The following is a 26,203-nucleotide window of genomic DNA, read 5'->3' on the forward strand; positions in this document are numbered from 1 at the left end:
AACACATCTGGAATAAGGGGACAGCTTAGTGGAAGAAAACTTGCCTGGCAAGCTTGAAGCCCCGAGTTTGATCCCCAGTGTCATAAAGACATTCAGGGTTCACCATGCTGTAGTGTGTATCAGCACTGGCACATTCTGATTCTAGGCAGAGGCAAGTGGATCTCCGTGAGTTCAAGGCCAGCCTACTCAGTAGCTGATGGACTCAACCCTTGCTTGGGGTGTTTCTATTCTTTGGCCCTTTGCAACATCTTTCCCTTTACCTTCCTGCACCCAGGGGATACAATAGGCCACCTATAGAGGTGGGAGGAGAGCTTGTGGGAGCCAGTTCTATCTTTTCAGTGCCTGGGTCCTGCAGATGCGTCTGTTGGCAAGCTCTGAGCCGTCTCGCCTGTTTCCCTTGGATATGAATGGACTGTGCTCATTAGTCATTTGTATATTTTATTTGGGAAAATAGAAGTTGTGTGTGTATGTGTGCAAGTGTGCACATGAGGTACACACATGTGTGCATGGGGGTGCGTGCAGGGTATTGAGGGTCCACCTCTCCCCAACTCTCTACCTTGTTGCTTTGATGAAGGTGTCTTCTAGGCTGGAAACCAGCAAGCCTCACTGACCATCCTGTTTGAATATGTAAGTGCTGGGAGTGAACTCTGGTCTTTCTATGTGAGCAGCGGGCATTCTTAACCACTAGGCCATTTCTCCAGCCCCAGGCCTCTGTATTTTAGGGCTGGGTATTGGCTGAAGGATTCTTGGTGTCTTCTGCATTGACACTTTTATCAGCTCTGTGAGAGTCTTTCGTTCCAAGGGTCCTTTTCAACTTTTCAACAGTTGCTCCACATACCAACACTTTGTTTTTGAGGAGGGTCTTTCTGAGCTCCCCAAGACTAGAAATCACAGTCCTCCTGCCTCAGCCTCCTAAGTGCTAAGATTACAGCTCTGGGCCTTGAAACTGCCTTTTGGTAGACAAAGGTTTGGATTTTGAGCATTTCCCCTAACCCTGTGTGGTAAGGGTTGGCCCCAAAGTGCTGCTGCTGGATGTAGGACAGGGTGCTGTTACTGACTGGTACCCAGGACGGGGACTTTCCTTTTCCCTGTGTTATTTGGCTCACAGTGAAATGAGGAAGGGATTCATCTTCTCCACGTGCTTTCGCCATTCCGCTCACCCCAGGCCCACAGCGACAGATGAGCAGATCATGGTGAGCCTCCAACACAGTGAGCCGGAATAAACCTGTTCTCTTCATAAGCTGACCTCATTTTGAAAGCTGACCGCACATAGTTTTTAAAGGTTTACATTTCAGCCAGGCAGTGGTAGCACATGCCTTTAACCCTAGGCAGAGGCAAGTGGATCTCGGCGAGTTCAAGGCCAGCCTAGTCTACAGAGCGAGTTCCAGGACAGCTAGGGCTATACAAAGAAATCCTGTCTCACAAACAAACAAACAAACAAACAAACAGTTTCCATTTCAAATACAGACAGTAAAGAATAAGATAGGGAAACGGTGTGCACGCAGCCAGTGTCTCACCTGACACCAAGGAACCATGACTGGAATGGAAGAGGTCCCTACGCCTGCCCCAGGAGCGCTTACTTAAGGCCAATCTCTCCTTCTGCTTTGTCTCCCTCCTCCATTTCAGGGTCCACTGCTCTCTTCTGTGCATTTAGTTCCCCCTCTGGTCCCTCTCAGCAGTAGTTAACCACAGCCTCTCCATCCTTTCTGCCCTTCTTCCACTATACTCTCTAGATTGAGCCTGTCTTTCTCCAGCCGACCTCTGTGCCACCATGAGCCCCGTCTCTCTAGAAGACTTCTTGGCCTGTGCACTTTCAGCCTGGTGGGAATTACACAGGGGCCTCCAGTTTCCTTCTTGAGTACCTCAGCTCTCTCCCAGGAATAATTCACAAACCAGAAAGGCTTCTATACTTTCTTGAAAAATACTAGTACTTAGTATCTGGAACAGAGTCAGTACCCAAATGAAGATGATGGTGATGGTCCCTTTCACCCCAAGCAGTGCAGCTGGTGCCACAAGGGTAAGAACAGTTGTCACAAGGCTCTGAGGCTCCCTGGTGGGTACTGGTGAGATCCAGCTGGGCTCTGCCCTAAATTAATTTATATTATGGGATTGTAAAACAATGGCTTTTCAGACTTGCCTTGTCCTGAAAGATTCCATTTTACAAACAGTTCAGGATCCATTTTGAGAAGGGAGGATGGTTGTGTATCTGTCTGGCACGGGTCAGGAAATACACACTGAAAAACGACACTCTGCGAGTAGAGAGGGGCCATCGGATGATTCTACTAGGGTAAAGTAGTTAGGCACAGGAGCTTATTGAAACCATAGCAGGAAACCAGGCCAAGAACTTACTGGACATACAAGAAAATGGCGTAGCTGTCTCACAGGAACTTGGCGACAGCCCCTACTGACCCCCTGATGTGCATATCAGCTGACAGACAGCAGAGAGCTCCCTGCTGCTTCCTGCACTGGAGCCTCCCTCAGCTTCCCTCAGCTCCACTGCACAGCCTACTCAGGTTGTCTCTCTTCAGATCCAGTCTAGATCCGCTGTCCTTCCACCCACGCCCCTCAGAGACTCCAGAGACTCCATGCCCACTCCTGCCCTGCCACATCTACAGCTGGACCCAGCTCAGCACTTCAGTTCTGGCCTTGCAGCTGGACAGTACAGCAGCAGCTGCAGGCCCTCTCCGGAGAGCCAGCTGCTCTGACATCCCCCACCCCCCCCCCCCAGAGTCAGAATGGCTATCAGTTTCCCAGCTCTGTGTCTCAGGCCTCTTTGAAACTCTTTGCCTCTTTAACCCTTTTGTATCCAATCTATAACATATACGTGTCATGAAAGCACACATTTACTGTGTGCACTAAATAATCTGAAAGTTAATATTAATAACTAAGACTGAATGACAGCTTGTGTTTGCCTATCAAGGAGAGCATGGTGGGAGGGGTAATCTGACAAACCGCTCCACTTACACACAGTTGTGAATTTATTGTTAGGCAACAAATTCTGACATCTCGAGACGACACAATGTATCATTTATGTTTCTGACTGTGTGAGCTCATGACAGGGACTCCAAAAGGCGCTTCCCTCTGTCACCTCTCATCCTGTGATTATCACCATTCTAGATGTTTCTCAGGTCCCTAGAGGGTCAGTCTTCTCAACAGGTGACCTTGCAGCTATCTGCGTAGCCTTGGGGATGGGCACTACCTGGCCCCAAATGGTCACTTTCATTGATGCTGCGGTTCTGCTCTTTCTTTCTGCCTCTTGGAATGTGGCTGTCCTCTCCCCCACCCCCCAGAGCTCTGCCCATGGTGCCTTCCATTCCACAAATGATTAGCTCTTCGAGCACACAGTATTTCAGGTTCCTGCAGACACATGCACACACACACACACACACACACACACACACACACTGTTTGCTGGTGTCTGCAGACCTACCTGGCTTCTGGAGTTCAAGTTTTGTCAGTCCTAGGTGGAATGGACTCCAGGCTGAGAGGAATTGGCTGCTGCTTCCCAGCTTTCTTGTTTCCAGGGATATCCTGTTGGATTTCCCTGCTACTCAGTAAAGGAAAAGGGCAAAGACATGACCCAAGCCACCATAATAAATACACAACCACACGGCCACTGGCTACGCTGGGCCTCCAGGAAAGGAAGCTCACGGTGTTCAACTCCACTGGAAGAAATATCAAATGTGAGTCTTTTCTATCCAATACTATAAAACTTGTGTTTAAGATAAGGAATATTTTTTTTCTCCTTGTAAGACTTTTATGCAAATGCCTTAACACTCTGCACTTAGTAAAACCTTCACGTTCACAGAGACCCAGCACTCCATTCTAGGAGTTTGATGGTCTAGAGCACTGACCCCTTTCTCCCGGGAGCAGGAGAAGGTCGGATGGGAACACCGGTAGCCCGTGGGGAAAAGAGATGTCACCAGCAGCGTTAGAATAAAAACCAACTGCACGTCCTGTCTTGATGTGCTAGCTCTTCCTTGGCGCCCTCTTGATAAGAGTCTGACTTGCTAGGACACTGCAGTTGGAATGATGGTCTTTTGCTTTGTCACCCTAAACGTATTTCTAACATCCACAGATAAGCCCAACTCTGAGGATTGGCGAGAACAAGGACAAGAACTCTCCATCTTGGATGGGGGCTGCTGACCATAATCTGTAGACTCCGGAATCGATAGCATTTGGTTCCTCTGCAGGCTATAGCCTGAGGAAGCACACAGATGGCTTCCTGGGGATGGGAGGACAAACCGGAAGTGTAGGAGTCCCATTTTGCTCATACTATCGGCTTACAGACAATCCCACTAGACTCCTCTCTGGGACCTAGGGACAGCCTAGTCATCACCTGCGGGTGGCCTGGCAGTGTCTCATTACCTCAGCACCTCCCCCACCCCCCTTTCTCACTCTCCTCTCACAGCTCCCACATGTTCCCTGCTGGCCTCTCTTTCTTTCTGTCCTTCGTCCCCACTTCTCTGCCCTTGTGGCTCAGTCCAGCTCTACCCCTTCTCCAGGTTCTTGCTCTCCTCCACCCCCCCCCCAATAAAGCTCTCTTACACCAGGTCTGTCTCATGGTGTGGTTTCTCAGGCTCACACCTTGGCATGGGGCTGCTGGGTACCCCTTACACATTCCGTGTGACCCCCTTGGAAATGTTGCTCCCTCGGGTAGCTGTCCTGCACTGACCGACGACTGGCCGAGCTCTTTGAGGCTGTGAATGTGTTCATGCCACTTAGTCCTGGCCGTTCCCCAAATTCCCTTACAAGTTTTCCTTCTGAGAATGCAGGTTTCCCTGCACCCTCTGGCTCCCATCTAGGTGAGCAGTCTCAGTTTCCTCATCTCACACCTCAGCTTGCAGGATGGCTGCCCATTGCTTACACACCCCTACAGCCAGAGACATCTCCAGAGACAGCCAGCTACCCACCTGTACGATGCAAATGCCTTCTAAAGGTACCAGATGAACTCTAGATGGATTCTTCGACGGCACTCTCCCTCCTGAGAGTTCTATCCTTTCTGTGGTCACCTCCTGCCTCCACATTCCAGATCCCATCAAAACACTCCTTAACACCCTCTGCTGGCTCCTCAGTGTCTGCAAAGTAACGTCTCCTAAGCTGATTTGAGTTTCGGGAAAGAAAGAAAAAGTGCGTGTATTTGGTTGCGCCACTGCCACTCCGGGGAATAAAGCCGGTTGTCCCGTGGAACCCATTCCGGAGTTTTCTTGGAATTGAACGGGGTCATCCAGAATGATTAGGGCAGGTCATCATATCACCCTGGGGACCGGCTCCTCGAAACCATCTTTCCGGCCTTTCTTTCTGGACTCCAAAAAGAGCCCTGGAGGGTTCGAGAAACTCTGCTATCTTTAGGACCTGGAGGATCCGAGTGGGGGGGGGGTGTCACCCTCCCCGCCCCCCAGCAAAGTCAGCACCCGGAACTGGTCTAATAGGAACCAGCCGACCGAGCTCAGGGAGGGCTGGAGGTTTGGTATAGGATTCCTGCAGACCTCAGTGGGACCTCAAAGGCGCGCGCCCAGCTAAGGGCGTAGGGGGTGGGGTGGTGATGGGTGGAGGAGGGGCGAGCCTGACCTCTGGTCTTACCCCCCAACCCCCAACGGCCAAATCCAGCCTTCTTCTGCCTGGCCCAAGAAGAGTTAGGGGTGTGCTCGTGATTTCCCTGAAACGGTGGACTCGGGACTCCACAGTTCCTGCCCTTCATCGGGGGTCCCCCAAGACTCCAGACTCCCGTCCACCACTTTCTCGCCTTGGGCTCTGGGGACCAGGACAGCGGGAGTGACAGGGAACAGAACCCAGGATAGGCAGTTGGGAGAATCGTACGTGAAGCACGTGGAAGCGGTCCCCAACTAGCTTCTGAGTTCTGTTCCCTGAGGACGACCAGGGAGTCTTGGGGTGGGGGTTGGCGCGCGGCCCGAAAAGTGGGCGGGAACAGGTTGGGAGGTGGTCTCTGAGGAGGAGCCAGGCTGGATTGTATTGTTCCGCGCTCCGCTTCCCGGGTTATTCTGCCGGCTTCAGACCTGGTGGGCGCACCCCGAGGCAGAGGCGCCCACCCCTCCTGAGCCCCGAGAAAGTTCTGAGTAGGGGAGGTCTCACCTGTATCGGAGCTGAAGGACCGGTGGAGAGTAAGAGTCCTTGTCCCCATCCGCATCTCGAGCCTTTGCACGAATGGGAAGCCCGGGCTCCCCTGCGATGGCCACTGCTCGGCCGAGCCCCGCCAGGGCCACAAGCGGACTCTGGAGCTCTGCTCGCTAGCCAAGCGCAGTACCTCTCTTTACTCCGGATCCGCAATGGGGAGCAGCGGATCGGCGCTGAGGGTCTGTGCGGGCCACCGCGGGGGCATCAACTGGTTGAGCCTGAGCCCGGATGGGCAGCGCCTGCTGACCGGCAGCGAGGACGGCACGGCCCGCCTCTGGAGCACCGTGGACGGCCAGTGCTGCGCGCTCCTGCAAGGTAGACGGGCGCGCGTGCTCGCGACCCTTTCCGCCTCTTCACGCTCACCTGCACCGCACGGGGACCTTGCTCTTCAGGCCCCGCAGCCCCCTTCTGGAAGAGTAGGGCTCTAGTTCCTACTCATCAGGGAGCTCCCCCAGAGCTTGAGCTCTTGGCGGGAAGCCATGAGAGTCCGAGAGTGCTTGAGTGTGGGTGACCAAGGAGCGCCCACCCCAGTGCAATTTTCTTTTATCAACCAGTCCCACGCAATCCTTACACAGAACCCGTATTACCTTGTTAGGAACTCGACCAGAGCTGAGGGGCACCCTTGATACTTGAACCCCTACTTCTCCCCACCTCCAAGTTCCTTTATGGCCTCATCTCAAGTATGGCCAGAAGAATAGGGTCTGGGGAATAGGGTCAACCCTATCTTGCATATTTGAAATGAACTGAGGATTATCATGCACGGAAATGAATAATGTGTCTTATGAATCCACCTGTTGATGGATTCATGTGCACCTCTGTTCATATGCTGGGCAGCCTTGTCTTGGAGGCTCCCATCCTGCACTATGGGGTGCCCCAGGCCGGCTGTTGGCCTCTGCAGTAGCACGGGGAACTAGAGGAGGCGTGCCAAGCTTTTTGCACAAGCTATGTCTCCTTATCTCCAGCTTTCCACCCTGACTTGCAGATGCTGGGTGGCCTGGCTCAAGCCCTTTCAGGGAGACAGTTATCTTCAAAACTGCTTCATGCCTACGCTATCAGTTTGAAGTGAAAACAGTATAAGGTAGCTAGTTCGCAGCACCAAAGGGAGGAACATTGAACTGACAGGTACTTGGGAGCTGGTGTGAAGATAGGGGAATTGGCTACAAAGTGCTCCACATTCTTCCCTGCTATACAGCCAGTGCTCACTGACAGGCCCCACAAAGGAGGGGAGCTCTTAGCTTAAGTAAAATGTGTTGCTTCCCAAGGAAAGACTGTCTGGGGTTTTCAGGGGTTCAGTTCTTAGGACTGGTTCCACGGATTGCTCCAAGGAGAACCTTAGAATTGGTTTTTTGTTTGATTTTGGTTTCTTAAGACAGAGTTTTATGTCACCTTCAGGTCCCAGACTCACTGTCATAGTTGGGGTTACTGTTGCTACAATGAAGTGTCACTGCCAAAAGCAAGTTGTGGAGGAAACTTTATCACTGAAGGAAGTCAGCACAGGAACTCAAACAGGGCAGGAACCTGGAGGCAGGAGCTGATGCAGAGGCCATGGAGGGATGCTGCTTACTGGCTTGCTCCTCATGGCTTGCTCAACCTGCTTTCTTATAGAACCCAGAACCACCAGCTCAGGATGGTATCTCCCAAAATAGGCTGGGCCTTCCCCATCAATCACTAGATAAGAAAATGTCTTCCAATCATGCCTACAGCTCAATCTTATGGATGAATTTTTTTTGACTGAGGTTCCTCGAGTGACTGGCTTGTGTTAAGTTGACAGAAAACCACAGCACACTCACCTTGCACCTGTGAACGCCTGAGCCTCCTGATTCCACTTCCCAAATACCTGAGATTAGATGCGCCACGCCATGTAGGCTTTGTCTGTGTTTCTAATTGATGTTCACCAGGCCTTCTGTAGGTACTGCACAGCCAGCCTGTGCACACACCCTTTATGCTCATGACTCCCATGTAACCCCTGTTTGTCAAGGAAGCTTCTCCCCAGAAAAAGTCTAGGCTTTCCAGCCTGGTTCTGACCCAGGGGCTTGTCCCAGTGCAGCTCCGGAGTCCTGCCAAGTTTCCAGGATCACCTGTGTACCCAGCTCTGGCTGGCTCCTCGGATCCTCGCAGCTGTGTGTCCCCTAAATCGAACACAACATTCCTGTGAGGACTGACCTGGTCTAGTGGAGCGGTGCCCACTGAATGGGAAGCCGTGGGAGATTCCCTGCTCAGCTTGTTCTTGTCTTGGTTACAAAACTGCAAGGGGCCCAGCGGTGGTGGCAGGCTCCTTTAATCCCAGTCATCTAATCCAAGGCAGAGGCAGGTGGATCTCCATGAGTTCGGGGCCAGCCTAGTCTACAGAGCAAGTTCCAGGATAGCCAGGGTTGGACAGAGAAACCCTGTCTTAAAAATCCAAAAACAACTAAACAAACAAAAACCTGCACGGATAAAATGGACAGAGATAGTCTCTCTCTCTCTCTCTCTCTCTCTCTCTCTCTCTCTCTCTCTCAATCTCTGTCTCTCTCTCTCAGTCTCTCTCTCTCTCAATCTCTGTCTCTCTCTCTCAATCTCTGTCTCTCTCTCAGTCTCTCTCTCTCTCAATCTCTGTCTCTCTCTCTCAGTCTCTCTCTCTCTCTCTCTCTCTCTCTCTCTCTCTCTTTCAATTGTAAGATCCTGATTATGACTGAAATTGCATGAGTTAACATATTTGACTTCTCTGACCCACTGCCCTGGAAAAACAAAACGAAAACAAAGTCTGCCCAGCCTCCCTATACCCCTGAGATATTTGTAGGATTGACTCCTCCTTCCCCCCCAACACCTTTTGTTTTGGTACACATGAGTGCAAGTGCACTGAGGCCAGAGATTAACCCTAGGCTACTTATTTTGGTGTGGGGGATAGTCTATCATTGGTTGGGAACTTGCCAAGTAGGCTGAGCTAACTAGTCACTCGCCCGTCTCTACTCTCACTCTAGGATTACAAGTATATATTACCCTGTCTGGGGACCCAACTCAGGTCTTCATGCTTGTGCAGCCGCCCTAGACTATCTTCATGACTTCCCCCCCGCCCCCACCCCATCTGCCGAGGAGGTGTAACCTGTCTATAGACCAGGCTGTGATCTAACTTGGAGATCCACTTGCCTCTGCTTCCCAGGCAGTTACCAGTTTATGAACCAAAAATGAACAGAGGCAGACTTGATTATTGATACAGAACGTCTTATGTTTTCTGGATGCTGTATGGTGGTGAGTGAAGCCTCAGAATCTCCCAAGCTGGACTGAACCAGAGGACTTGCCAAGGTTGAAAGGCTGGCTCATAGCAGCCTGCTGCTTGTGGCTACTACTTTTTCTCGGGGTCTTGCTATAGGGAAGTTGTGCTCTGGCCACTAAACCCCTACGTACTGCCTGTGAATGAAGTCTGCTCCTGTGGAAGACTGACCACTTATGGAGCCTTGGGTCTTGGGACGGCTGACTGCTATGGGTTCAGTCTTCCTTTTCAGTTCTCAGTCTGTCTGGACTGGAGGCTTTTCTGAGTATTTTACAGAACTTGGGGATTTGGGCAGAGGCTGGGGGAAACTGGGATGGAGATGAAAGAAAGGGGGCTGTCTCTCTGGAACTGCTGGGCAGGTCATTATGGAGCGGCATCAGCGGGGCCGGAATGCCCAGGCTTCCCCACGGCAGACAGACACAGAAATGGGAGAGCTTTCAGATGCAGTGGGTGAACTCTGGTTGGAAAATTGTAGTTGGCAGAAGCTAATGTTGGGAAAGAGAATTGCTGGGACAATGATGGCCTCTAGCCTCCCTCCACATGCTGATACTTCACTGGACCTTCTCCCGAGAAAGCCTTCCAGGAAGGCAGCGCCGCCCCGTGGTTGCCAGTTGAGTAAGAGACCGACGGTGCTAGCCCACGGTGGATGCTCCACATCCTTCTTTGGCCTCAGCATTCTCTGTGGGTCATGGTTGCAAGCTCCAGAGAGGGGCACTGGCTGGGACAGGGCCCAAGCAAAGTGCTAACTGAAAAGAGCCATGTGGGCAGGGGTTGAATGAGGACATGAGGTACCTGGCTTTCTCCTGTGAGCTAACAACGCATATGCGTCTAAATTTTATTTTAATTTTAGGTGTGTGAGTGTTTTTGCCTGAATGTATATGTCTTTGTGCCACATGAACTGATACCAGATGGTTGTGAGCTGTCATGTGGTTGCTGGGAATTGAACCCAGGTCCCCTGGAAGAGCAGTCAGTGCTCTTAACCGCTGAGCTGTCTGTGCTGAGAGGGCTGCTACACACAGGCAAATCATTATCTGCTCAAAGAAGAATTCCACAAACAATGACCTCTGTTTAGTTACAGCAGTAGGACTCCATCTTGGACGTTTGCCGTTGCATGAGTGGTGAGCTCCCTGTTCAGAAGGCTGAGGGGAAGGTGGAAGAGTGGTGAGCTGTGGGAGGGGCCATGGCTGGGCTGGGACTGAAGGAGGCCCTGTCTCTTGTGGCTGATGGTGGTAGCTGGGAGCAGATGGTCCTGATTTCCTCACAGAAGCCCTGTGTGATTCTCAGTTCTGAGACGGTAACCAGTCTGGCACGTCCGGGTGCTAGATGTCACCTGCTGAAGGGTTATAGTTCAGAGTTCAGGCAACACTAGAGTGGACAGGGTACAGAGAGGCGTCATCCCTTCTCCCAGGTGAGACAGCTGTGGAGAAGGTTCTTCTGGTGTGAGGGGACCTTCACTGCAGAGCTACTGCCAGCCTGAGGCAGCCATGGGTCAGAGCCCAGGGTAGCATTCTGACCTCCGCTCTCCCACTGTGTGAACCCCACTGGAGGTGAGAAGACCAGGGCCACACGGCGAGTGTTCCTTCCTCCACAGAGTGCAATACCTGCTTGCCCTCCAAGAGTGGGGTAAGGAAGTGACAGGGAAGAGAGGCCTTGTTTCGTGCGTGCATGCATACCAGAGACTGGTTGCAGTTGGGGTCCCCTAGCCCTGCGTCCTGGAGCCCTTTTCCTTTGTGCAGAGGGAACGACAGATCTAGGCAAGTCTTTGGTGGGTGCCGGGAAGGCGAGGAGGGCGCTGTCTCAGCAGGATCCCGGGAGCTGCTTTTCTGAGTGCAATAGCTGCATCTTATCTGCGTTCTCCATCCCTTCGAAAATATTTACTTTCAGCTTGGGGTTTTTGCTTATTCTGCACAATTCCAACAGCTGAAAGCCAGACGAGGTCCCTGGAGGTGATAGGCCCAGAGCTGGCAAACAGCTCCTCCCATCCTCTGTGGTAACTCCACCAGCCCGGGTCTAGCCCATCTGTCTTTTGGTAATATACTGGGGTGGGGGTGGGGTGGGGGGCTGGGGGAGTGGACAAGGGAACAGGCACAAGTCCAGGCCCCCTGCTGGCAGGCTCTGACCCATGACCCAAGCGGGCGGGCGGGCGTGTTCACTGATTGGGGAGTGAGCTGTAGAAGAGTAGAAAGGGCCGCCTTTCGCAGTCCTGAGTGCTGTGGGAGCCTCACTTGGCTCGGTGCCTGGCTGCAGGGGGCAGAGGCTGCCAGGTCAGCTTGGCTTGCAGTCACAGATGAGGGTGTTTTACATCGAAAACTGGAGCTTTTTCGTTTTTTGCCTCTTTCCTTTGCGGTCTCTGTGTTCAGTCCCTCTCTCCCTAACATGCCACCAAGCCGCCTGCACCTCGAGCTGCTGCACCCCAGCAGCTAGGCTATGTCCGTGGTGCCACAGAATCGGGGCGCCATTTCTCAGTAGCCCTCTCGTTTCTCAAATGTGTCCTCACGGTTCAGTTTATGATTCACTCCTGTACTCGACCCGTTGTGTAGACGGGGTGGCAGCGGCTGGGCGCTGCTGGGGCACTCTGCTCTGGGCCTCAGCCAGCCTTGGCTCAGGGTCCTTAGCGGGACCCTGTCCACGCCAGAACCTGGAAGGCGGGGCTCACCTTGGCTACCTCTCTTGGGGTATCCCAGGCCCTAAGAGAAATTGGGGGATGGGGGGAGGCAGTCTGGTCTCAGGGAAAGTTTGTTGACAACTTTAAGAAATATTTATAAACTCTGGCAAAACCCTGACTCTGTTTTGCCAAATAGATTTGCCCTCAACTTTCTCGTCAACGTGTATATTCAGGGAAACACGATCTACCATTTCTGAAGTTTACTTAATCTTGCATTGTTTTCAGAGCGGCCTGGCATGTGTTCCCCGGGAAGAGTGAATGGTTTTCTTTATTAAAATTCTGTTTCTTAGAACCCAGGAAGTCATGTTCTTCCAAGCTGAGCTTAACCCAAGACCTAAAATAAAAGTTAATCAGTGCGAGTCTGCCTGCCTGGGGGATTGCTGAAATTCCTGCTCGCCTGACTGCAGCCCCGAAATGGAAACTCTCAGATGAGATTAAAGACCTGGGTGTGGTGGCACATGCTTTTAATCCCAAGGGTGGGAGGTAGATGCACAAGAATCAGGAGTCCAAGGCCATCCTGGGCTACGTGAAAACATCTCAGACTAGAGGCGGAGTGGGTCCCTGGGGACATGCTCAGTGGGTGAGAGTTCATGGTGCTTAGACCTGGAGGTCCGGACTTCCAATTCCCGAAACCCCAGTAAAAAAAGGAGAGCACTTTATTTCTTCATCAAACTACTATAACCCCGGTGCTGTGGAAGACAGAGGCAGGAGGATCCCTGGCACTTTCTCATCCAAAGTCTAGCTCCAGGTTCAGTAAGAGACTCGCAAGGGGACACAGAGAGTGGTAGGACATGGCATCGTCTCCATGTCCACTGGTACACATGCACCCGCCCCGCCCCTTTCTCGATCGCTCGCTCTTGCCCTCTCTCACACACACAGTCACAAAAGGGACAGTCTCAGGTGGTTTTGTCCTGAGCATCCTGAAGGCTGAGGCAGGATTGTGAGTTCAAGCCCAGCATGGGCTACAAATTCAGACTCTGTCCAGTTAGAGGGGAGGGCTAGTCAGTCTCTCGCAGACTTGCCTCCCAGGCTCGTTCCCTCTCCTTTACCTGCTTGTACACACAGGAAGGCGAGCAGAACCGGGTCAGCTCACTCTCCTCTCGTTGTAGGACATGAGAGCTATGTGACTTTCTGCCAACTGGAGGATGAGACTGCCTTCACCTGTAGTGCTGACTGCACCATCCGGAGCTGGGACGTGAGGACTGGGCAGTGTCTGCAGGTGTACCGGGGGCACACATCCATTGTGAACAGGTCAGCATGGTGGCATGGGTCAAGTAGACAACTGTGTAGGACTGGGTTGAGCAGTGTGGCTAACGGCTTGTGGGAGCAGGCTGTTTGGACACAGGAGCTGCAGGGAAGAGGCATCACTAACAGAATAGTCTGTACTCTTCCGGGACCCGCACTCCATAACTGCCGTCTTGTGTATATTAGAGTTGCAGCACCCATGGTGAGAGCATGTTCCAGAGGAGACTGCTCCCATGACCCCGATGGTAAAACAGGAATTTGGAGGAGGAAGACACAGTTGGTGTTATTTTTAGGCCTTCTTCAAGGACTGAAGTTTTTCCTTCTTGAACTTAGGTTGGATCTGAGCAGTGGAAATTCGTTTGCTAACCAGATCAATTAGGTGCTATTTGCACGACGGTTGCCTTGGGCTCCCGAGTCCTAAGTAGATGCCCAGCATAGGGACCCTTGAGGTCATGTTGATAGGAGGGGCCCTACTTGGTCCCAAGGGTCTTTTTGTATGGACACAGAGGAGGGGATTGCTGTAGCCCAGGAGACTCTGAGTACTGCATGGGTCCCAGACAGGCAGATTAGCTACTCAACCTAGCTGCAGACCTAAGTCCACCACAGATGATAGTTTGACAGCCTGGAGGTGTCTGCAGGGCTGGCAGATCTATAATGACTCAGCTTTCATGGTTCAAATTGGCCTTCTCCCAGGAAGATGTCTGTCTTGACCAGATGTGGTAACTTTGGTCTGTTGTCCCAGCACTAGGGAAGCTGAGGTAGGCTGATCTCTGTGGTTTCAAGGCTAGCCTGAGCTACAAAGTAAGCTCCAGATCAGCTTGGCTTAGAGTTAGACCTTGTCTCAGAATACCTCCTTCCCTCTCCACAAAAACTCATTGAAGGAAACTGGCATTAATCAGAAGCCAATCTATGTGGGTGAGTCCACGCCTCAGACGACTAAAGCTTGTCTTCAGGCTGCTGGCCAGGGAGCCATCACCAGCTTCTTTAAGCAAGGCAGACACTATGCCCTACGAGGTTAGTATCCATGTCCCACACAAGTAATGTACACAACACACACAAAAGCACAGCACATGGCCATACATAGACACAAAACATACAGGTAACATGCACATGTGTGAATGAGAACATTCCTATAAACATACATATACACAACACACGCATGACTGAGATACATTCAAGCACATGTCCATATGTATGTGCAATATGTTTCTGATCCACATGTGCAGACAGAACATACACAAACACACAAGTACATACACTCTTCTCCATCAGTTAGCTGTACCAAACCAACAGCACCCAGGATGTTCTCAGATGTAGGAGAGCCTGGAGCTCACTTCTGGCTTCAGATCTAGGCTATGCGTGTGAGCTCCCATCCCTATTGTACATTGCACTGCGTCTGCGTGGGGCCCACCTAATCTCTGGATTACTTTCTTATTGCTTTGACTCCTCCCTCTAAAGGAGTCAGTTAAGTGTGTATGGTCTGTTGTAGTAAACATTCTGTCCCACTTTAGATCATTTAGTTCCCAAATAAAAGACACAGAAGCCTGTATATATATTTTTATTTTTATTTTTATTTTTGCCTGTATATTTATAATAAGCCTCAAAACACATGAGCTGGGCAGACGCCAGCCCTCTGTGCTGTTTTATCTACTTCCCTGTCAATAACCCTGAGATAACTCTTGTTCTCGCTGGGCTGATCCTATTCCAACAGGCTGACCTTCGTGGTCATGCACTCACGACCACCTATCCTGTAGTAGCTTCTTTCTCTTTTCCTCTCCTTCTCATAGTCCCTGCCTAAAATCCAGACCCGGGCTCTCAAGCCCTGCCTACCTCCCTTCTGCCCAGCTATAGGCTGTAGGCATCTTTACTAACCAATTGAAGATAACTTGGGAGGTGAGGTTTACACAATAAAAGCTGGTGTGCATGAGGATCTGCTCCTCTTGGAGCAACCAGGTCTTGGGGTACAGTATTTAGCTTTTGAATACAGAGCAGCACCAGGTCAACCCACTATGACAGTCTATCATGGTGGGGAAGACATGGTGGCAGGACCATGAAGCGGCTAGTCACTGACATCCACAGCCAGGGAACAGAGAGCTCATGTCTGGGCTCAGCTCACTTTCTCCTTTATATTCAACCAGGACCACAACCTATGGGATGGTGTCACCCACCTAACATGGGGCTTCCCACTTCAGTTAACCTCACCTGTATACTCCCACAGATGTGCCAGAGGCTTATTTCCATGGTGACTCCAGATCTCATCAATTTAACAATCAAGATTAACCATTGCAAACCCCGGTGCCTCCAGAGCACCCCCTATGGTGTGAGCATAGAATAACCTGCTTCCCCAGAACATCATAGGTTCTTGTCAAGGGGGTTCTGACTCTCAGTAGATCAGGGATTAGACTAGGCTGGCCTCGAACTCAGAGATCCACCTGCCTCTGACTCCTGAGTGCCAGGATCCCAGGCATGGGCCATAGCTGGGAAGGTGAGTCAAGAATTCTTAACAAAGATGTGTAAACACACCCTTGGAAGTTCTGTGCAAAGTTCTCCAATGACAAATGTGTTCTTCTGGGGAGGTTGTAGCATTTAGCATGCTGTCAATAGTTACCCCCCACTCAAGCTCCATGCTGTGAGCCAGCCTGCTGCATGGTTGCCATTCTGAGACCTCATACCCAGAGTTCCCTGTGGCCACTCGTCTGCCCCTGCCAGTCATATGTCTGAAGTCTAGCTTGTGCCCTGGAGTGGCAAGGGCTCTCCTGTGGACAGCGGAGGCTCACTCCGCACAGCAGCTAACCTCTGTGTGTCCCTCCGTCACCCCCTGAGGACATTCTGGTGCCAGAGTGGCAGAAGGGCCTCCAAATTGCTTATAGCCCTCCAGATGGGCCTTACCAGACTGTTTCTAAGGAGGCCAGATGGTCTCAGGTAGCCCTCGCCTTTCTGTGTTGCTTTTGTTTTGCTTTGCTTTGCTCTCTGAGGCAGGTTCTTGTTTTTAGCCTGGGCTTGACTTAAACTCACTATGTTACTCAAGTTGGCTTTGAACTCAAAGCAATCCTCCTGCCACAGCTTCCTGAATGTTTTTTTTTTCCTATTTTAAACAGAAAGCCTGTGTGCCCTCCCTCCTTTCTTCCCTCTTCCTCCTATGCATCTGGTTTGTATAGAGTGTTATATGGCTTCATGCACTTGAGACATGCTCCCTGCTGGGACAAAGCTCAGGCCAGCAGGCTTGTCATCGAGAGATAGAATGGAGGATGCGTGGATGGCTGAGACAGGGTGGGAGTGTGATGTTTGAGCTAGATCTTGGAAATTGAGTGTTGAGCGGGGCAAAGACTAAAAGCTGTGTCAGCTGAAGTGCCAAGGCTAGCCCATGAAGGCTGGGTGGATGCCTTCAACCCTGAGTGTTCCGAGCTTGACCCCTTTCCCTCTTACCCACAGGATCCTAGTTGCCAATGACCAGCTCTTCAGCAGTTCCTACGACCGGACAGCTCGTGTGTGGACTGTGGATAAAGGACAAATGTCCCAAGAGTTCCGGGGCCACCGTAACTGTGTACTGACACTAGCCTACTCTGCTCCCAAGGACCTGCCCAGAGATCCCTGCTTGGAAGCAGCCATGGGTGGTGGGCTCCTAGTGACTGGCAGCTCCGATGACACAGCCAAGGTGTGGCAGGTGGCCAGTGGCTGCTGCCACCAGACACTTCGGGGCCACACCGGTGCAGTACTGTGCTTGGTGCTGGATGTCTCCAGTCACACGGCCTTCACAGGCAGCACTGATGCCACCGTTCGTGCTTGGGACATCCTGAGTGGGGAGCAGCTACGGGTTTTCCGGGAGCACCAGGGCTCTGTCATCTGTCTGGAGGTGAGACCTGTCCAACTGCTGCCCTGCCGTATTGCTGGAGGGTGGGAGTGGAGGGGACTCAAGCCCATTCCTAGTATCAGGCCTTTGGTAGGCCCAGTCCACAGTACCCAGTCCAGGGCACCAGGCTGTCCATCCTTTCAAATACGGAGTGAGTGCAGTTCTCGTGGGCTAAACACCTTTCCTTTTTGTTTTTTGTTTTCTTTGTTCTGTTTTCTTTTTAAAGACACAGTCTCTCTGTGTAACAGCCTCAGATGTCCTAGGATTCACTCTGTATGTAGATAGGCTGGCCTCGAACTCTCAGAGATCCGCCTCTGCCTCTCGAGTGCTGGGATGAAAGGCGTTCACTATGCCTGGCCCCACACCACCCACACACTCTTGCTCCGTGGAAAGTATGCGGCCTGCGCTTTGGAGGAGATATGTCCAGATCCCAGAAGTACAAACCTTGCCGAGAAAATGGAGCCTAGGTTGGCTGAAGAGGAAGATTTGTGAAAATGTCCAGGCAAAGGGGAAATAGTGCCACAGTTGTGACCTGAGAGAAAGGGACTTTGAGCAGGCTGGTGTGAGCCAGGTGTGATTGGGAACACCTGGAATCCTAGTGTTGTGGGGACCAGGAGGAAATCTGAAGCCAGCTTCAAAGTCCTGTCTGGAACAACAGGGCTAGGAGGTGGCTCAGAGGCTTGCTGTGCAAGCTACGGACCCGAGTTCATCTCAACACCAAGCAGAAAAGCTGGGTGTGGTGGCACGAGTGTAATCCCAGTTCTGAAGACAGAGGGACAGGTGGGTCCCTATAACTTGCTGCTTAGACACCATCAAAGGAAGGGACAGTAGAGATTGACCACTGGCCTCTCCACATGCATTTGTGCTTGCACATGCACACACATACACACGTACACACTTGCATATAAATACACATGCACATACTTGCATATACACACATGCTAGGAACATGAGCTCTCAACATACATAGACACATACATGCACACACATGCATACACACATAATGCACACATGTACACACATGTATACACATGGACATTCAGACACTAGGACCATGAGCTCTCTGTAGACATGGACACACCATGCATAATACACACATACATGTCCACACACACACATGCACACATGCTAGAAACATGGACTCACGTACATACACAAAAACAACATCAACAAAAACCCTGAAGGCCTGTCCTGTGTCTGTATTTGCTGGGCCTGAGCTTCTCTGTCTTTGGTGACAAGAACCTTTTTCTTCCCCTGGAGATAGGACTTTCTCAGCTTTTAAGCGTTCAAAGAATGTCTGAACACACTGCCTCTGCTGCTGTATTTGGGGTAGTATATTATCAGTCTTCATATTCTTGGGCACCAATTTTCTCATTTAACATGCTAGTGATGACGAGCGCCTTCCTTCTAGATCGCTTGGGGGCTGAGGTGTGAAAGTAACCTGACCCTCACCTGTGGCATGACTCAGTGTGTCCCCACTGGGGCGCCATTGCTGTGGATGAGGACAGTGTATAGGCAGAGGGCTTCTGCTTGTATTTGGGCATTGAACTTTGCCAGTTAGGGATAAGGCTTCCTAGTATCCTCCAGAAACTCTGCTACCTTCTAGTGTCATCAGCTGGGAACCAAGGCTTCACTAGCGAGCCTGTGGAGAAGGAACAGCCAGATAGTAGAGAGAAGCTCTGAGTCTATGACGGCTCTCAGGTCTTCAGGGCTGTCTGGGGAAAGGAGTCTCTGTCTGGGTCTGTAGAGTTCTATCTGGGTCTGTAGGTTCTCTCTGGGTCTGCAGGCTCTGTCTGGGTCTGCATGGCTCTGGAGTCTGTAGGCCTATTTAATAAGGTCTAGTAGTTTCTGCTTGGTTACTACAGGGTTTTCTAGGGCTGAGGGTGCTCTGCCTTTGGGGCCCAGGTACACCAGGGGAGAGGAGCCAGCACTGTCCAGTGATGCAGTGGATGGTGGGGAGTACCTTCTGGGGTTACCTCGATTTTCCCCACTGAAACCTGCCAATGTTTCCTACCTTGTAGAGAAGAGTTTGAGGTTTGCTCAACTATCAAGGTCAATGGGCTGACCCTCTTGTTTTTCCTACAGCTCACAGATCGACTCCTGTACTCGGGCAGTGCAGACAGGACTGTTAAGTGCTGGCTGGCTGACACTGGGGAGAGGGTGTGCACCTTCTCAGCACATAGACACAGCGTGAGCGCCCTCAAGTACCACGCAGGCACCTGTAAGTGATCTGTCCTGGCACTGCCCATGCCACCCCAGGCTGCCCACCCTACCGTCCTTTCCTGGTTTGTCTCTTGCCTCTCTCATGCCTGCATGGTTTGCTGTCTCTGAGCCCCACGACCTTTCCACCTCATTGGTGACCTAAGGTGAAGACGGTCCCCTCTCCAGGCACCTCCTTCCCAAGAGGGATGCATAGAAGGTTCAAGCAAGGGCTTACAACTTCCTTCTCACCTTTACGAGAATGTGAGAGACCTGGACACTCAGGCTCCTAGAATCAGAAGTGTGTCTCAAGGACACATTTTAAGCATCTCGTGCTCTGCTGACTGAGCTAGCTGGACCCATTCTAGTCTCCAGGTGAGACAGCAACATCTCCTTAGGTAGCTGGGCTGGAGGGCCATGCGTTTGACCTCACTTGGCCTTAGGTGATGAAATGAGTGTTTTGTTGTTCTGATAAAAGACTTCAGGGATGCTGACAGTTTAGGCTGGGATCCTGGATGACACACATCTTCTATCTTAGGTGGGGCAACGTGGATCAAGGTAGTTCTTGGAAAACTAGCAATTGTGTGGTCTTTGAGACAGGCAGGCAGGCAAAGGGAAGAGCTAAGGGCATTCTTTTTTCTTTTTTCTTTTTTTAGCTGAGTAGGTCCTTTTGAGATTGGGGGAACCCCATCCTCGGGTTCCATGTGCAGTTTTGACCGCTCTGTGCAGGAAAGGTGGGGTCCCAGGTGGGACACAGCTGTAGAGAGGACTCCTGGTTACTCTGGATAGAATGGCTTTTGGGTAGGGAGGAAGCTTTCTGTCTTTCAGGTCCCAAATGGTCACACACCTGGGCCTTCATCACTCGGCTTCACTGATGGCTGTCCCCTTCCTGTCTAGTTTTTCACTGATGACTGTCCCCTTCCTGCCTAGTTTTTGAGCTCCTAACAGAAGCAGCTTCCCATAGGGATGAGTCTGCGAGTATCTTCCTTGTGGAAAACGAATGACTTCATGTTAAGGTGCTGAGGAAAGAGCGTGAATATCTGAGCCCTAGGCAAATAGCTTAACATGGAGAATTTTATTTTCCTTCCTCCTGAGTTTAAGCCATAGTATGGGCAAGGCTCTGCTCCCTGACCAGGACCTCTCTCTTAACTGAGCACAGAATGGTTAGCCCCCAGACACTACCAGGTGGCCTCTCTGCCCCTCCCTTTGGTGACAACTGGCACAGTTTTGCTGAAGTCACTCCACTGCCCCTCCCACGATGACAGAGCTTGGCTCTTGGTCTTTGCCAACAAGGCTACAGAGTGGGCTTTGCTTCCTCCTGACTCTGCCTACTCAGGGTGCCCAGTGGCCCCATGGGGGCGGAACCTTGCTACTGAGTTTGGGGAGAGACAAGGAAGGGACTGAGGAAACCCAGCAAGGAGTCCCCCCAGGACCCTGTGCATCCTCAGACTTTAAGGAAAGGGGAAGTAGTACACACAAAGGCAGGAAGCAGTCTAGCTGTGCTGGCCTTAGCTAGGTCCACGGTGGCAAACACAAGGTGGGCTTGGGGTTTCTCCTGGTGCTAGATAACCTGACAAAAGGCAACATGACAGGAAAGGAAGGGTTTGTCTTAGAATTCCAGGTTGCAGGGAAGGCAGTAGCAGGAGCTCAAGTCTGCTGGTTATAACACAATCGGAGTAGAGAGGAGTCAGTGCGCCCCACTGTCTGCTGCTGGCTTCTGCTCAGCCCTCTCACTTCATCCATGCAGTTTAGGGTCAAGCTCAGAAAATGATGCCCCAGCCCACGAAATGGTACTCCCACATTCCAAGTCCTCCAACCTCAATTAACAACCAGGAAATGCCTCAGGCTACCCTGACCCAGATAATTCTGCACTGAGATTCTCTTCCCAGGAGATTCTAGCTAAAATTCAGCAACTACCCAGGAGAACTCCTTCGGCAGAGGTATTCAAGGGTACATAAGTGGCCCAGCATCCTTACCTCTTAGCTGGACATAAGTTTCCCCACCCCCACTCCAGCCCCTGCAGTAGTTGTGTGCTCACTAACAGGCCCGTGTGGTTTTTCTTCCTGTGTCCCCATTATGTCTGTGCTTCCTGTGTTGTCTGCCACGGTCACTCCTGGCCTCCTATTCAGGGTCAGGGCAGCTTCTGGGGAGTAGCGTAGGATAGCAAGTGAGTCACTCCAGTCCCATGGGTGGCTACTCCAGCTGGGCCTCATCACTGGCCTTACTAGTACTAATTAAAACGGAGTCACAGCCCTCTCACTCCACCAGAAACCATAGGGTGGTACTCAGACATCTGTCCTAGCAAGTGTTCCAGGGGCTCTGCTGTCCTTGATACCACAAGACCACCAAGACAAGTAATAACAGAAGAAGACCCCAAGGAGGGAGTCAGATGGGCTGTTGGGTGCAGGAGAGCGCCAGAGTCTGGGCTCTGCTTCAAAGCCACATTCCTCTCTGAGGAGGGTGGATGTGTCCAGTAGGTACAGGGGATGGATTGGGAGGGTGGAGGTATAAAATGGGCACCTGGTCCTGGAGGTCCTTGAGAGACAGGGCCACTCAGGACAGCACAGGCTGACCTGAAGTCAAGGCAGGCATGACAGTCATACTATACTGTCCCTCAGTGACCTCCCTGACTTCCTAGGACTGAGAGCCCGAGTTTCCTTTCAGAAGGCTTCTAGGTGTTTCCCATCTGACTTAAGGGGGTCACACTACTTTCTCACCCTGTCCCAGCCCTGGGGAGGTGGTAATGTGGCAGTCAGGAAGGGCCCAGTGTACCGCTGTGTGTCCACAGTGTTCACAGGCAGTGGGGACGCCTGCGCCCGGGCCTTTGATGCCCAGTCAGGAGTGCTGCAAAGGGTGTTCCGAGGCCACACCTTCGTCATCAACTGTCTCCAGGTAGGATTCTCCCCGCCCAGCTCCCTACTGCCCCCAGGGAAGCAAGAGGCCTCCCACAGAGGAACCCCAGTGGTCTGCTCATGGCTGACAGCAGTCCTGCCTGTCCACAGGTACACGGCCAGGTGCTCTACACAGCATCTCATGATGGTGCTCTGCGCTTCTGGGACGTACGTGGTCTCCAGTCAGTGCCACCTTTGCCACGCAGGCCATCAGCTAAGCGCAGCCTGTCACGCCTCTTCAGCAACAAGGTGGCCTGTGCAGCCCCAGGGCCCCTACAACCAGCCTGAGGGCCTGGAGAGGGGACGAGGGACCGAGGGAGGCGTGGCTTGTTTTGCAGTGGCCTGTAGCAGGGCATGTACCTGGCCTTGTGACCTTTCTCACTGTGGAGGAAGGGAAGGTGCTTCTTGCCCTCACTCTGAATCAAAGGCCTTGCTACCTGGATACTTCTAGCCAAGGCAGGGCCTCCAGCTCTCATAGCTGAACCCCATGCTCACAGGCTCTCTCAGCTGAGAGAAAATGGGGACTTCTTACAAAAACCACGGAGCTAGACTGTTACGGTGGCAAATGATGAAGAACTCAAATACACGCTCTAAGTGCTCCAAGTCGTCTTTGTTGACTTCCTTTTGGAGGCTGCTGCCACAGCTGTGACCTCCAACACCTGGACGGTCATCTCCCTCCTAAGAGGGCTTATGAAGCAAGGTCATCTGTACAGCAGTGGCCTTAGGAAAGGACAGGAAGCAAGGGACCAGCTCTTCAACCAGCCTGTTTGACAGGAGGTCCTTCTACCCTGGAGCACCCGCCACTTCTGGAGATTATTCCATGAGTTCTCTTCTGTCAGTCTGGAGTTGAACAGCTGGGCAGAAGCATCTGGTCTTATGCAGAAATGATAATAGTATGCCAGATGTGGTGGACTCATCGACACCCGTAGGAGCCATGCGGGCTGGAGATATGGCTCCGTGGCTGAGAGCATGCACTGTTCCTACAGAGGACAGGAGTTTGATGTCTAGCTCCTGTGTTGAGCTGTCAGGGCCATCAGTAACTCTAGTTCCAGCACAGCAAACGCCCTCTTCTGGCCTCCAACGCACTTGCACCCACAATACACAGACACACATACAATTTAAAAGTTAAAGATATATTTTTCCTATTGATTTATTGATTGAGACAGGGTTTCTCTGTGTAGCCCTGGATGTCCAGCATTCTCTGTAGACCAGGCTGGCCTTAAACTCAGAGACCCACCTGCCTGTGCCTCCCTGTGCTAGGATAAAAGGTGCACACCACTTTTTTTTTTTTTTTTAAACTACTGCTATCTTCCCTAGATAGAACCCTTCTAGGAGGGCTGGCAGGAAGGATGTTCTGACTGTCTGAGCCTCCCTCATTGTGGAGCTTGTGATGGGTCGCTGTATGTTCTGGGGAAAGCACTGGGATGTTTTGCATTGGTCCAGCACAGCCATTGGTTTCTACTTCTCCGGCTCGGAGACCCTGGCTTCATGCCGAGGATGTGAGGGGCCCTGTGCTCTGCAGGTTCCTGGCAGCTGCAGGCTGCATGTGTGAAGCTGTTAGATGCTGAGCCACAGGTCCACGGTGGACACACCAGGAGGGAGTGTAGTTCAGTGGTAGAGTGTTTGCTCAGCCTTTGAGAGGAAGAAAGCAGGGTGACACATGTTTAGCTGGCCAGAGGAAGGAACGGGAACTTTCTATCAGATGCTTGGCTGCGAGAACAGACTAGTATGTGTGTGACCGGGGCAGACATTTAACAAGTGACACGATCAGCATCAATGACACCAAGCCCAGGACCTCGCTGCACAGCTTTAGGCTGACTTCGTCCCCCATAACTATCATTCATGCCTGCCTTGTCCTCCAGCCTCTGGGTGTCCTGCCACATCCAGTCTAGTTTCGGCCTGCTTTGTGGGGCTCTGTGAAAGGTCTTGGTAGCCTTTTACCGTCATTCCTCTCCTCACAGCACAGCCTCCTGGTGCATCCAGAATCATTGCCCTCCTAAATCACTCTCTCCTGTCTCTCTCTCTACCCTGTCCAGAACAGAATTTGTACCAATTCTAAGCCCAGCCCATTGGCTGCTCACTCTCCAGGTTCAGCTCTCCGGCATGGCCGCAGCACTTCCCAGGCCAGAGCATCTTGCTGGCAGTGTTTGCCCATGGCCCTCCAGTCCTGCGCACCTCCGTGTAGGTGCACACAGGTAGTCAGGCCTGCTGGCATGGCAGTGCCACCCTGGCTTTCGGTATTCTCCACTGGCATTCAAACAGTGGGAAGCCAGCAAGCACAGTGGCGCCATTCCCAGGACAATTCTTGGTTGACCAGTAGTTTCAAGGCAACGCCCCTCACACTGCACTTGTGAAGACAGACTCTGGTGGCCTGCTTCAAAACCCTTCCCTGAGACTTGCTCATTCCTGGTCGTACCCGAACCCTGATTTTCCCTGTGGATGCTGGAGGTAGAGCCCACAAAGGCCCCACACAGGCTCTGCTGCAGAACCACACTCCAGCCTCCATGGTGCTTTTGAGGGCTACGCACCCCTCACTCCCAACACAGAATGGAAAGACGCATAGACAAGCAGGAAGCGACTCAGTGCATTAGACGGAGACGAAGACGCTCAGTGCACCCACGTTTATTCCCATCAGCATCACTCACTTCCAGAGAACAGCAAGGGGGCCACCACGCCTGACAACTTAGGTTCAGTCCCTGGTATCCGCACGGTGGACAGAGAACCAGTTTCCACACAGTCTAACCTCCAGACTTGTGCTATGGTATGTTTGTCCCACCCCCCACACAAACAACTGTGTAATTAAAAAAAAAGCTAGAGACGATCATACTTGTCCAGTTTAGTGGGCTGCCAAGGCTCCAGGTGAGATGAAAAGCTCTCAGGAACAGTCACACTTGGCCCACGCCACATCTGGCTGCTACCATGCCTGGGTGCTGGAAGGCTATCTGCCTGGTCCACACCCAGGACGAAGCAAGCACCGGCTGACAGCCCCCTTCTGTGAGCCAGCTACAGGAAACCCAGGGACAGCCCCGAGAAAGCAGACCGCATTCTCAGGTTCTTGGCTGACAATAAGCTTTCAGTCTAGAGATGCTAATTAAAAATGACTTGCTGTCGCTAGCATTTAAAACTTCCATTTAATAAAAGATTTTTCATTTTGTATGAGGAATTTAGAATCCATATAAACTCTGATTTTGCAACCTTGAATTTTAAGTACAGATTTTACTGATCTGAGAGCACAAAACACTGACATTTCTAGATTAAGGTATCTGCACCATCTGCATAGTGACGGCTGGTACCTTGCTGCTGTGCTCGACAGCACTTGGAGACTCAAGGGGTGAGGCAGAGCAGCGAGGGCCGAGGGAAGCTCGCACAGCAGAGGAGAGCAGTTTCAGCAGCGGACAGTGGGAAGAGTGCACAGGAGGACTAGCTGAGGAGAAGACAGGAGACAGAGTTAGTCCCAGGCCCTCCGGGACTGGATGGAAAGCCAGCAGAGTGGCCGTCAGGGGTGCAGACCTAGAAGAGGAGGGGGCAGCAGAGCTGGGCTGGAGAATTCCTTCTCCTAGACTGTCCTCTGACTGACAAGTCTCTGCTGCGCTGGGTCCCTGGACCTGAGGAGGAAGCCTACTTAGAGCAAAATCGTTGAAAAGCAAGAGGAACGCAAAGCATTCAACCATTCACAACGCCAGAATTTATAGCAGAAGCGTAGCCCTTCTGTCCCTCCGCTCAGTTGTCCTTTGTGGCAGAACTGGTCCTGTCCACGTAGGACAGGTACTCAGCGATGATGACTTCTTCGTCCTCCAGTGTGGAGTCCAGGTAGTCTTCCTCGTGCTCCGGAATGTCCTCCAGGATTTCGTTCACGGCCTCTGTCTCCATGTCCTCATCCGTGGAGGCACTAGAGGTCCCTGCAGGGGAACACCACAGGTCAGAGAGGAGCAGTACCCAACTGTGCCTTTGATAGCTGCCTTGTCCTG

General features: G+C 51.9%; 2 protein-coding genes across 7 annotated transcripts in view; one reads left to right on the top strand and one right to left on the bottom strand.

Annotated features, from left to right (window-relative positions):
* The first annotated feature begins 5,291 nt into the window (after positions 1-5,291).
* Wdr86 (WD repeat domain 86) lies at positions 5,292-25,398 on the top strand. Of its 3 annotated transcripts, NM_001395636.1 has the most exons (6): positions 6,000-6,450; positions 13,160-13,301; positions 16,728-17,148; positions 19,231-19,366; positions 22,133-22,236; positions 22,347-25,398. In NM_001395636.1, exons 1-6 carry the CDS (start codon positions 6,288-6,290, stop codon positions 22,521-22,523), a joined length of 1,143 nt encoding a protein of 380 aa, NP_001382565.1. In that variant the 5' UTR covers positions 6,000-6,287; the 3' UTR covers positions 22,524-25,398. The 3 variants fall into 3 exon arrangements, 2 of the variants coding, with proteins under 2 accessions (XP_063142011.1, NP_001382565.1); XM_063285941.1 differs by lacking the exon at positions 22,133-22,236 and having other exon boundaries at positions 5,300-6,450; positions 22,347-22,838; XR_005504115.2 differs by lacking the exons at positions 22,133-22,236; positions 22,347-25,398 and having other exon boundaries at positions 5,292-6,450; positions 16,728-17,925; positions 19,231-19,362.
* Positions 24,842-26,203, bottom strand: part of Nub1 (negative regulator of ubiquitin-like proteins 1) — a 30,888-nt gene continuing 29,526 nt past the window's right edge. For 3 of the 4 annotated variants that reach the window (XM_039107214.2, XM_063285691.1, XM_039107215.1), the window contains one exon: positions 24,842-26,134. In XM_039107214.2, the coding sequence (XP_038963142.1) occupies positions 25,956-26,134 (179 nt within the window). In that variant the 3' untranslated portion in view covers positions 24,842-25,955. The remainder of the gene's footprint in view (positions 26,135-26,203) is intronic. The other variant, NM_001013925.1, reaches the window with a different exon arrangement.

This window comes from Rattus norvegicus, chromosome 4, assembly GCF_036323735.1.
Source record: "Rattus norvegicus strain BN/NHsdMcwi chromosome 4, GRCr8, whole genome shotgun sequence".
NCBI lineage: Eukaryota > Metazoa > Chordata > Mammalia > Rodentia > Muridae > Rattus > Rattus norvegicus.